This window comes from Pavona decussata, unplaced genomic scaffold (assembly GCF_977016875.1).
Source record: "Pavona decussata unplaced genomic scaffold, jaPavDecu1.1 SCAFFOLD_11, whole genome shotgun sequence".
NCBI classification, from domain to species: domain Eukaryota; kingdom Metazoa; phylum Cnidaria; class Anthozoa; order Scleractinia; family Agariciidae; genus Pavona; species Pavona decussata.
In genome coordinates, this window is record NW_028145434.1 from 979,257 (window position 1) to 992,708 (window position 13,452).

The 13,452-nt window shown below is 38.8% G+C and overlaps 1 protein-coding gene across 2 annotated transcripts in view; it reads left to right on the forward strand.

The window, feature by feature from the left end:
• The first annotated feature begins 9,099 nt into the window (after window positions 1-9,099).
• LOC146488092 (uncharacterized) overlaps window positions 9,100-13,452 on the forward strand; it is a 30,467-nt gene continuing 26,114 nt past the window's right edge. For both annotated transcript variants that reach the window (XR_014866859.1, XM_085121136.1), the window contains exons 1-2: window positions 9,100-9,244; window positions 9,343-9,442. Coding sequence is in view for 1 of the 2 variants with exons in the window: in XM_085121136.1 (XP_084977262.1) it covers window positions 9,364-9,442 (79 nt within the window). In the remaining variant the exon portion in view is untranslated. The remainder of the gene's footprint in view (window positions 9,245-9,342; window positions 9,443-13,452) is intronic.

Sequence of the window (13,452 nt, forward strand, 5' to 3'; positions counted from 1 at the left end):
TCAGTATACAGTATAAAGCAAAACTACAAAGGCTTTTGTCAACACAATAGACACACAGCGGGAGTCGCTTAGCCGGGTCTGTCAAGATCTTGCGTAAGGCCCGACCATCCTAATGGTCATCGCAGAAAATTCATCACGCTTTGTAAGTTAACGCGCTCGATCTGACGTTTGAAAACTATTACTTCCATCAAAAGTGAGTTTTGGCCGGCCTGTGCAATTTCCATTTGTAGCATCTGTGCTCTCTCGCATTCTCAAATCGAACAAAATCGAGCTTGGAGGGACAATTTCCAGCAAACCCCAAAGTTGATAAAATGTAAAAGATTTTCGAACCATGTCTGACTCCTGACTCTCAACATTGTTTAGGGGGAGGAAGGAGGGAGAAAAGAATTTTCATGATTTTAAGTAAAAAGAGGCCAAGTGTCCCGAAAGTTCTGGCCATGATTGTAGATAGCATGACAAGGCGAATAGCTGTTACTTTGCTTTGCCTGATCTTTGGTTTAACTGCTGTGAGACATTTAACCATCCCTCCGTTAGACACCCACCGCGAATAATTTTTGGCATGTCAGTATCCAGACGTTTTCCTTTCTTGCATTTTTTATAATGTTCGATGGTACCTGATTAGTTTTCCAGTCACGATGGCAAGTAAACTGATTCTGGATAATTTTAACACTTGTGCAGTGAACTTTTCTGGTAGGAAAGAATGACTCTTGGTTTTCAGAATAACCTTGATTTTTTACTTTGTCAAACTTAAGAGCAGCTGACTGAGAATATCGAGAACTCGCGGTCAAAACTGAAATTTCGGTTTTTTTATAGAACGATTTACGAAAATAAAAATAACAGTTTCCAAAGATTTTTTTTGTTTTCGAGAATGCCAGCATAATGTGAAATCCGGTGATTGCGTCCCAGCCGGCTTTAAATTTTGACGAGATTTGGTGCATTTTCAAATCGCTTGGGAAGGAAAATGGCTTAGCGGATTGAAACGAACTTTTGAAGCTAAGTTAGGCAGCCTTCATAGCGGGAATACACATGACAGAGTGACTCACGCGCTATTTAGGGCTATTTTTCTTTCCTATTTATTCATTCGAGATCACATTGGAAATAGCTTTCGATTAACGTCATGACCCAGGGCATATTACATATGTAACTCAGAAGCCGGACAGAAGACAGTATTATTGTGGAAGACAAAAATTAAAGAAAGACAAAAAGCTTTCCTAAATATAATAAACACGAAATCTTTTAGTAGAAATTGACAATCAAAGCTTTAATTTTTTTATGGAGTGGATTTCCGTTTAGGCATCAGTTCGACCAAACCTGCAGCGCAGGTAATGTTAAAAGCTTACCCTTGACCTTTCCTGTCCGTATTGCAGAACACGATCTGGCCAGTCAATGCCAAACTCGCTGTCCATTTTCAATCATTTACTGTTGGACGAGTACTTCTTAGAACTTATCCTTTCGATTTACTGCTTTAAATGGGTTAATTTTCTTTTTGTAAACAGCACATTTCTGATTGGACCGTTTTTGTTAAAGACAACAAGGACGATAGGAGACAAAAGTATCCCCTCCAGGAGAAAACTGAATTTGATACATGTAAAACGAGTTAATAATAGAAAGATTTACATTTGTAACTACGACGGAGAAAAAAAAAAAAAAAAAGCGAGCCCATTTTTAGACTCGTTCTGCCCTCCGGGCATCACGCATAAAAGTGAAACGTTCAGGTGTTGTGTCACGCTTAATTCCTCCGTACGCCAAAAATACGAAAACGAAATCAAAATGTATTTCATATCAAAGTGCATCTGAAACCTTTATGAACAGGCGATAATGTTTCATTAAATTACTAACCAACTTGCGTGAAAAACACCTTTGGTTCAGTAAAGTTGCACAAAAGTTGCAGTTTTTGTCAATCCTAGGTTTATGAAAGGTGCATCTTTGACAAACAAAAACGAAAACTAGTCACTATTAAAATGAGTTTGTGCTTTTTCTAATGTCGTTGCGATTATTCCAACTCGCTCTAAATGTCAAAATGTAGATGAAATTTCCTGTAGTTAGATTTTTGGAGACCGTACCCAAGTTTAGAGAAGGAAAGAAAAATTCGTCGTCGTGTGTTTACATCCTCCATAAAACGTCCCATCAGGAAATTTCACGTCCAGGTCGTGCAGTGACGGCAAAGAACATCGCGCAAGTTGAAATGTTTCAGAGGAGAATAGTTACATGTGTCCTTTCGCGTTATAATCGTCAGCCCAGTGTGTCTGATATGCTGGATTGCCTGGGCTGGAAGACACAGCAATCTCGCAGAACAATTGCCCGCTTGTCTTTGCTTTACAAGTTCAGAAATAACTTAGCATATACGGATAATAATGAACTCCCAGTGAACTTCACCCAGCTACGTATTCTTCTACACGCCCATCTGGGCATGCTTTTAAGTTAGCCATTATTCGGTGTGATTTTTATAAGTTTTCCTTCTTTCCAAGAACTTTACTGGAATAGAACAGGCTGCCAAGACAAATAGCTTTGGCAAAATCACTTGAGTCTTTTAAAGAAGCTATCTCTACGCTATTATTATTATTTTATTATTATTTTTTAATTGTTAAGCGCCGTCCTGTATATTCAGTATGGAATTTAGACTTGTATGGTAAATAAATAAGAAATGTACCAAAAAGTGTAATGCTTTTGCAGAGTTGTTGTTTTGGTAAATAAGCTTATTCCTTTTTTGACGCTCTCGTTGCCGTCGACTACAAGGAGCTGGACAAGCGAAGCCGAGAATTCTAAAGACTGAAGAATAAGGTATCTATGTTTTCAATTTGCAGGTCCTAGACTATATATCATAAAGAGAACGGAGATGTCAGAGCCGGTAGAGAAAGTCATGCGTTCACTTCAGTGCAACAGCTACACGGCTATAATATATTTGAATGAACACTTACCGTTCCAATCCCTTCAAAATAGGCATCTAATGAACCATCCCCATTAATGCGAGCAATGGTCCACCCTTCTCAGTCCGATCCGGATAGAAGAAGATCGATTTGCATATTATGGCCATCACTGTGTACATAGCTATTTTAAACTTGTTATTTATAAGCAATGACGGAAAATGGTTGTAAATAGCAATGCGAGTAGGTAAACACCGGTTCTTGGTTTGGAGTGGTTTGCTCGATATTAAAAACTGTCCCAATTATTTAAACAAAGTCTAACTTGGCCTCCAAATCTGTTTATAAGTGTTTTATTTTAAGTAGATATGAATAGTTTGCTAGTCTGGGATACAAGCCTTCTTGCTACCATCAGCAACAGCCAAAGTTTAGATATGATTGGTGACCATTGGTGGCAAAATTAAAAACGGCTTAGAACGTGGTTTTGTTTAACACCGTCTAAACTGATCCTATAGTTCTTCATATGTCATATTTTGCAGTGTCTATATATTTCCGGCTGCATATTTGGCTCCGTGCTCATTTTCGTCCTCGATAGACGACAGTTTCGGTCAGTGTTCCAACTATTACAGCAACCTGCGATTCCTTGGGTGAATTCCAAAACGACACCTCCAGCCATCGCAACACCAAGAAGGTGTTTGCTGACCATAAAACTGACAGTGAACTGAAATTAATCTGGCTCGCATTAATTGTCCTCTTTTACAAATGTCATATTCACTCAAAATTGTTTGAGAGCCGTTTGGAAAAAGCAATAGATACTAATGTTTACCATACACCTGTAATGAGAAAGATCTATCCCTCGCGTAAACGACATTTTGAATTGAGGAAGTATATTTTCTTTGTGGATCCTGATCACGAGAAAACGGAAGATGTAGTAGATAATAGTGTATACAGCCATATTGGTTTTTTTGTTTAGTTTACGGTGTTAGTAATGTTGTAAGTGAAGATAACAGATAATAGTGTATACAGCCACATTGTAAGTAATTAAGCTAGGTAATTGTATGTTTGAAACACTATTTTTAATGGCAAATAGAGTTTTGTATTGTTAGTAGTGTAAGTTATCTGTATTGAAAGTATGGTAATGTAATGCAAATAATGTGTTCTTGAAAATATAGGCTAATTTTGTTAAAAAAAAAAAAAGAAAAAAGAAAACGAAAGATATAGCAAGAGATATGATCCGAAACGTCAGTAAAAGAATAATTTAAAAAACTTTTCGCTTCTCCAACTGCCTCGAGAGCCAGGGGCGTAGCTAGGCTTTAAGCCATTGATCACGGGCTTAATAACAATTTTCGCAATTAGTTTTTTTAACAGCCCAAAGGCCGTATTTGCTTTTGCTTACTATTCAATAGCGAATATCCGCTGTATCAACGTTTAATTTTGAAAAAAAAAATAATAATGGCTTTTAAATTTATATATTAAAAAAACGCTGAAAGGTTAACAAAGGAAAGAAATGTCAGTAACTATAGAACTTTGAAATAGTTTTGGGTACGAAAAGTTGACTGTTGATTTCCGCCTAACAGTGGCTCAGTGACAGCTGTACGGCTGTAATTGTTAGAAAAAAAGTAGAACGGACATAAGACGATCATTCAAAATGCTTTTCAATGTTTTCAATTGATCAATCAGCAAGAGAACTAAATTAAACGCGTTATTTCGCATATCCCTGGAGGAAATTTCTATTTGCGTTCGTTTGTGCACACATGAGAGGACAACAGGTACGAGAGGGTGTTCCTTGGGCTTGTACAAGCTGAGAGTACCACAGGACAGGCGCTAGCCGAGGGGTTTCTTGAGACCCAGCAGGGATATGGCCTGGATATTGACCGAATGCGCGCACAGGGCTATTATGCGGCGGCAAACATGGCAGGGATTCACAGAGGTGCCCAAGCAATTATCAGGCATCCCTTACCAGACGCAGTTTATGTCCATTGTAAGGCTCACTCCTTGAACTTTGCAATTGGACATGCTTGTAAGGAGCCCTTGGTGAGAACAAGCTCGAAACCCTACAGTAGATAGCGTTTTCGTTGGAGAGACTGTTGGCGTTTCAGGAGTGTTTGTCTCAGTAAGGGTTGAGATGGAACGGCGCGCGAAGTTGCGAACCCTGTGTGAGACACGATGGGCAAGTAGGGCTGACTCGTTGTATACCTTCCGTACAGCCTTTTCAGTGGTGGTAAGGCATTAGAGAGCCTTGAAGAGGATGGAGACGCTAAGGCAAGAGGGTACATGAGCTCCATTCTACAGTTCGATTTAATAATTGCGTTATATGCAACAGCCGCTCTATCCACCGTGCTCCAATTGCAAGGTCAATCTATCAACCTCGTGGAGGCAGCCAAGGAGTCAAAGGTAATCATCGGTGTATTAAGGGAGGAGAGAAACGACCAAACGTTTTTTGAGTGAACTGTTTGAGCGTGCAAAGTAGTTGGCAGCAGGTTGTGAAATCGAGCCCAGCGTACCAAGAATATCTGAAATCCAGTGTAACCGAGCCAACGCCCCTGCTGTTACACCACAGCAATACTGGTACAGAGCCCTCTACTTGCCCCTTGTTAATCATCTTATTCAGAAGCTCAATGACAGGCTGCTCAACCACAATGCCCGGTCCTTGGGGCAATATCTTATACCTACGCAGCTCGGATCACTCAACAGAGAAACTTAACTAACAAGATTTACACTGCCTACTCCAATGACTTGAGTTATAGAGTGGCCTTCGACAACGAGATCGTTCGGTGGAAAGTGCGAGGGCGAGAAAGAAAACAACTTGAATGATACACTAAGCTGCATAAGTGAAGATCTCTATCCGAATTTTGCCACCGTGCTTACCATTCTCCTCACCATGCCAGCACCGTGAGAAGAGTGAAAACATACGTGCCGTCCACTATGCTGACAGAGCGACTATCATTTCTAGCTCTTATGCACACATACAGGTAAATGCCGATTGACCCCGAGAGAGTAATCAGCGACTCCTGTGCCAGCAAACCAAGAAGGCTTACAATTAAGTGATGATTAGTCTGTAATAGTCATGCACATGATCATGCCAGACAGTCTTTATTAATTTAAAAAAAATCAGCTTTGCATCTGTATTAATAAAAGCATTAGATTGGGATAAAATAGAGATAAAACTAGTAAGACCACCTGTTCCTACGTTAGTGTTGGTAAACTTTGATATATGACATGCTGTACAACTTGGGCTTAAATGGAAAATATGGCTGGCTACGCCCCTGAGAGCGTTTTAGTAGATGAGGAAATGGGGCCTTTCAAGGGGCAATTAAAGAAAAAGGTGCGCAGGTCGGATTAGCCTGTAAAGTAGGCAGTGAACTGCTTAATTTGTCTGATAGTACCACTGGATATCTTAAGACGTTTGATGTTAATGTTGGAAATGACGATAGCAATGTTGGAAACCTAGTAAAGACGGGTTAAGTTGGTTTGAAGCTTTTGTAAGGCTGAGAGAACAATTCCGTCATGTACATTTTTTCACTAGTTCCGTCTTTTTTTCTTGCAATGCATAACATTGGTTTGAATGACTGTGGAACTGTCAGAGAGCGCAAAGGCTTCCAATGAATGAACTGAAAGCAATGCAAGCAAGATCGAAGGATGGAATTTATGGCTTAGTTGGAACAACTCTATGTCGGCCTTGAAGTGGAAGGACAGAAAGGGGATTTTGGCATTGGGAACTATACGTTCTTTTCCAGTACCAAGACCAGCTCCGAGAGACCACAATGATGAGGAGGGCAACATGGTAATGATGGTTCTGTCAGAAAGAAGAACGTAAAAGAACGAGGACAGTACAGACATCTGAGGGCTTCGTGCCCTCAACTTATCAGAGATTACTACAAGTTTATGGTGGTAGCAGACTTGCACAATCGAATGACTGCTGTTGACATGTCTAAAAAGCAAATGAGGTGATACATAAAGCAGCCTCACAAACATTAAAAAACTGTGTGTCTGCAATGCCTACGTTCAGTTGTTGAAGAACATTACTAGGCACATCAACGCCAAGGCCGCAGTTGAAGAGAGACCTAATCAAATTTAAACAGGAAATGTTCATTCAGCTGAGTGGAGATTTTCCATCAAAACTCACGAACAGCCACATGCAAAGGGCGGTGAAGCTCCAATGAATTCTCAGAGTATGGAATAGGGGAGCATACTCAGTTTGTCGTGATGGCAACGATCATCTGTATGCTATTTGTCTGGTGTTTGCCTGCATCGTCACAAACGCCTGGATGAAAGACCATCTTACGAAGGAACTTCATTCGGCCAGCGCTTGTTAGCATGAGATTCTTTCTGTTGTCATACACCCGAAGAATTGTTAGAGTTGCTGAATATCAATAAACTATTACTATTATAAACTCAATCAGCCTTGTGCAGTAGGATTAGACCGACTCAAGGCTTTACACAAACGTATCTTGGAAGAAAAGAGGAATCCCTTTGAAGTCCTAATAGGCCAGGAGGATTCTAAAAACCTGCGTATCATTGACGAGGGTGACTTTAAGGATGACGAGATAATAGGCATTTTATAAATCTGAGCTGAATTTCCAAAAGGTGGCTAGAGAAATTGAGCACATTTTGAGACTTTCTAGGCTGAAGGAATATGCTAGTCATTAACAATACTTTAGTTACGGCTCATCACAAGAGAGTAAGGTCAGGAAATGCTATGCAAGAGAAAAGAGGGGCTTTTCTTTGGAATTAGACGTGACATTGACATCTGAGTGAAATGAAACATGACCTGTGATCCAACCAAACAAAGGTGACATTTGGCAATTATTAACGGCGCCAACGCATCTTAAATCTCACCTAAAACCCGGTCTTTAAGCGCTCAAGTCTAGCTTTCTACAACAGAATCGGCTTCATCGGAGCAAGACAGCGTTTTAAATTGATTTTCCGTCTTCATTGTTAATTCATGACGCAATGTGAATCACTCCGAACGAACATCTGGAAATTGTTTATGGCATTTAGTCCGCAAATTCGACCCAAAATCGCATTTCTCGACTAATTGATCACTAGCCTAACAACGCTACAGTTATAACGGCGAAAAATAATCGAACAGCTTTTCAAACTCACCCTTTTTGAAGAGAGTTTACCATATTGCTTCAAGTCCCGGATGTTGACAAAACATTTGAGAGGGGAACAACATACAGCGGTTTTCAACAAGAAAATAAACTAAGTCTTTGGCTGAGTGATTAATTGTCCCGATAATTTCATCTTGCCCGACTAGAAATCATCCCTAAGACCTACTTTCTACGGCCAACGATTGCCACCTCTTCAAGCAAAGCTCACAATATGCAATCCTTAGCCGTCTGCCCGAGTAGCTGAAAATTACCCGTTTAGCTCAAAAGAGAACTACTGGTAGGAAGCATATTCGACGAAGCAGGACTCCTGCACTCGTAAGACTTCTTCCCTCACTAGACTTAATGATTTCCGCAGGAAAACGTTGCTTCAGGAAGCCAAACGAAACCCTAGGTCTAATGACTTAGTTCTGAGCTTAGAGCGCGCGCCGAATTCAAAGCCAAATCGTTGTGCGGTTGAAAGATGTTTGAGAGAGAATGGAGCTAGATTAGCAAAACAAGGAGGGAGGGAAGGGGGGAGGGGAGAAAAATGTTTTGATTTTATAAATATCTGCTAATGACCCTTGTAATCTATTTACTTACTGATGTGAAATTCAATAGGAAACGCTAAAAAAAAATCTTAAGAAATGTTAACAAAAACGTTAATTTCTGTAGCCACCTTCTGGAAAATCTGCTCAGAAATGCATACTGGTACATCTGTACGTAAACCGGGACTGACAGCGGTGTCCACCGAGGGAAGTTTAATGTTTATTACGTTTACATGGATAATGTTTTAGATTTTTTCCATAAGATTTGATTTAGCCAAAATAAAGTGACAGTTCGTAGAAAAAAAAACTTAATTAGCGCCCCCTTGATTATGAGCGCTTTCCTTCGAATAACCGCTCATCCTTTTGGCTAAAACTTTTAAGAAGCACCCCGGTACGTATTTAAAAAAATACAGTATCCGTAAGGTCGCGCTCTAAAAGCCCAATTGAATATTTCATTCCTTTTCCTTCCTTGCCCATCCTAATAACTCTCTTGTCTTATGGGGTCAATTGAAAAAGAAATGTACCATGCACAGAGAGATCGAGATAGGGATCAGCCCGGAGACTGAATTGATTGATGGGAAGTGGCGTGTTATGGGCAATCCCTAAAGTATTTTGATTTAGGGCAAAGGTAAAATATATCCGAGTACTTCGGAATTTACGGGGGATTCTGGAAGTGTTCTCAAATTCGAAGTGTCCTTGTTATTGGGAAATCAGTATTAACTAACGTTCGATTACAATAGCTTTGGTAAGCATCTTTAGCTCACGAGGTTGTATAATTTTGAAGAAACGTATTTAAGTAGCATTGAAATGGATTTAGGGTAACTTCAACTCCTTTCTTTGCAGCATATTATACATTCCCGGGTGATGTCTGTGTTCAAAACTCCCGTATCATTGAGAAGATTGCTTGTTTTGACGACCCTTCTTGGATGTGGAATCGTGCAAGGTGAGATAACATTCAGTGACGGTGTAACCAGTGAAACAATTCTCGATCGTTTCTTCTTATTTTAGTCTAAATGAGGTTTTCCTAAAATTCATAATTGTGAAGATCCCTCTAAACAAAACAGAAAGTAAACCACGGCAAGATAGTATGCTGAGCGTACTTTATATCTGAAATGCCTAAAATGAGGAATTTCCGGCTTAGAAGCAAACAATAAGGGAGCACGAAAATCGATCACAGTGCTTAGGGCAGCGACGGCATGATCATTAAATTGTCTATTCATATCTACATTTAATAATGTAGTGGTCTGTTACGTTGAACTTGTATACACAATTTAAGATACAAATGTTACTTGAATCTTCATTCTCTCCCAAAACAAGACGCTTTTTAAAGCGTTACGCTGGATGTTTGGCCGGTCGATGTAAGCATTCACATAGAATTGAATGGCTGACTACCTGTGGGAGTTTGAGATCGTTGATTGCATTAAATGACGACTTTTTAGTGGTTAGTTATCAATCGAATTTATTAGCCGATAATGAAACCGTGAGATGAACAGCAATCTGACAGATACCGGAAATTCTCGTGATCGTTACGAGCGTCGATTACAAACCTTTCGATTGACCGCTTTTTTTCTTTCTGTAAACTGCAGATTAAGAGTCTTAAGCTCATGCATGTGGGCCCCATTTTGGGAAAAACAAAAAAACAAAAATAACCCTTTTGATTCCAGCCTCAAATGACGATTTGACGTCACACAGGTAGGGATGAGTAGGTCCCCTCCCTCGTGAAATACGCGCCGATAATGGATTTTGATTGGGCCGTTTTTGTTGTAGACAATCAGGACAATAGATCCTTTCTAGGAGAGAGCAGAGTTTAATCCAGGTTAAATTAATGAATTAATGTGCAGATTTGTAGCTACCATGAAAAAAAAAAAAAAAAAGATACCAAGACTAGTTTTTGTAAAATGGGACAATTCACCTTTTAAAGTGAAGTACACTCTGTTTTTTTACAAGAACCTTTGAGATTAACCAAAATTTTAAGAACGTATTAAGGACATTCCTCAGGCTGAGAGTCGATTAAGACGTTTTTATTTTGCTTATCTGTATATAAAATCAATGAATTAATGTGCAGATTTTTAAGACGGAGCTGCAAACTATGCGTCCATCTTGGTCGCTCACTGCTGACCAAAATAATAATAAAGTGAAAGTGAAAGCTACCATGAAGAAGAAAAAAAGATACCAAGCCTAAGTTTTGTAAAAGAGGGACAATTCACCTTTTAAAATGAAGTGCACTCTGTTTTTTTAGAAGAACCTTTGTTATAAGAACGTCGAGGCTGAGCAGTTGACCAAAATTTTAAGAACGTATTAAGAACATTCCTCAGGCTGAGAGTCGATTAAGAACGTTCTTATTTTGCTAATCTGTATATAAAATCAAGGTTACAAATGTAAATTAACCAAAATACGTAAGGGCATGTTTTGTATAACATTAACACTGGTGACACACACCTCGGTTTGTCTTAATCAGCAGTTCTTGATATCATATCTCAGCAGGCAATGCACTTTGATGTGCTTCTGGTCACGTCCGCATTGATTTACTGAAATACATGTAGTGGGTACCATGCAATTTAAGAACATCTTAATAACGTTTTCAGACTCAAATCGCAAAAAAATATAAGAACTTTCAGCCTCAGCTCCAAAATTAGACGTTTTATAAAAAACGTGTATATAACTAGTGAAGTTATTATTTTTCTTTAAACATAAACGATACTTTTACAGTCTCAAATAAATTATCCATTTTCTGTAAGCCCATAAATATCTTTGCAGACAACTGGTTTTCTTTGTTAGCGCCACAGACGTCTGACATTTCAGTCTTATTCTGCCTTTCCTTGTTGGCGCTCCATCTAGACTTTTAGATTTTTATGCTCCTTAATTTTTGCCACAGGGTTTAATATCGATGCGTTATTGATTGACCTTTAACAGCGCTTGCTTTGTTTTAAAAGACTCTGGTATTGTCTCTAACATCCATTTCGATTACTCCAAGACAGAGCATGTAAGGAGTATGACTCGTCGATACACTCATGGAAAGAAAAATAAAGCTTGATAGAGTTGGGGCAGTATCCACACATAAACCACTCTATAATAAAGGACGTACTGTATTTGTTCCTTGCAATAAGTGCTTACATTCGATAACATTCCCAGTGCAGTCTAGCAACCAATTTTAAAAACGCATTCAATCACTTGCACTTTACCTATCTCTCTCGCACCAATGCTGTTGGCTTCCAATTGTCCGGGCACAGGTCTATTTTTGTTGGTTTAAATTTCTTTTCAGCACTTTCCCCCTCCCGCAAGAAATCATCAAAATAAATTATTCGAATAATTTCCTCACGGATTTGAGGTAAACGTCAGTACACCAAGTAATGTGCTGCCCCAATGTTGCTTCTTTATAGTGTGTTTTTAGACTGATTTCTCAACTGTTTTTCTGGTGTTTGAATTATATTAGCCTCTAATAAAATTCATATAAGGAACACAGTAATCTACAGCTATTTCAATTAACGTTGTCGGACTAAAATCAAGCTAAAAGACAAGACTGCAATGTTTTGTGGGATTATTTTTTATGAATAATTTCATCAAAATCATCCCCGCACGTGCAAGTCATTGTACTGCTAATTACAACCTATTGTTTTCTCCAGGCATGACTGATTTTGATGAATTTATTCATTGAAATCTCACGTAAACATCCGTCATGTCTTTTAGCTTCATGCTTTGCACCGACAACGATTATTGAAATAGCTGTATATAAAAAGCTTGATGGATGTAGGACTGCATTTATTCGCAGCAAGTTTTTGTCAGCATTTGACTCATTCCGATCTATTTTTGACATTACTTGTTATGTGTTTTCTTAGACTTTTCTTAAGCAATCGTTATCTTTAGACCACGATCTTTGGATTCCAAGATTTCCTGCTAACGTGCAAAACGATAACCTGGTGGTTAAATTCTAAAATAGATTCTTTCAGATTAAAAAAAAAAAAAAAAAAAAAAAGAAAGAAAGAAAACAAACAAACAAACCACTTGACTTCGAATAAAGGGCAACCATCTTAAACGCAATTAACATGTGAATCACTTTGCTCAGCTCTTTTACCGATGCACTCTTGCACGAACGCTCTTAGATTTCAATTTTGAAAGCAATAAACGCCACCAAGAAGTCATCAAATTAAAATGATAACATAAATTTCTTTGCAGACTAGACTTAGTGAACCTTGTAATGTGAGGCTTCGATGCTGTATTAAATAGAAACGGAGACATGCTGACATGCTTATCTAAAGAAAAGAAAAGAATTAAATGAAAACAAAAAAAAAACAACAACAAAAAAGAAGCAAAAACAAAAATAGATGAGTCAACTACAATCTTTATGACATGCACGTGCGGTTCTTTCAGCCAGAGAAGTTAAAAAAGACAAGGAAGTGCCAGACTTAAATCCTTTGTGAAGAAATATTATGAACTCAATTTTTAATTGTATTGTTTTCTAATGGCGGATAGATGTGGCTAACACTGCAGTTTTCTGCCTTCTCTAACCCAACCACTCTCTATCACACTTGTTTTAAGCTGCTCGCTCTATGACTGACACTTACTCTATGAGAACCTTCAAATTAGATTTCCAATCTGGCTTTCTTGATGCTGAGGCGTTGTAAGTTGAGACTTTATGCGGTGGTGATTACAATCCACTTGATCGGATAATTGAAACTAACTAGAACACCAATTTCCTTCTCTTCATCTCTTCACCTCTCGGGATCCTTCGAAATTTGGGCGAAATGATTAGCACCGGATACCGGTGGACTGCATAACTTATCCGTCACAGAGAGAAATGCGAAGGGCACCGCTTTGCCCGCATTTGTTACATAAGACATACCTCTACATTCTCAAACCCATTCTTCCGCTCTTTCTTGCATCTGATCTTCTGACGGTTCTTGTGGGCGTGTTTCCATAAAGAGATGGTAAAGTTTTCATCATTTAATTTTGCGA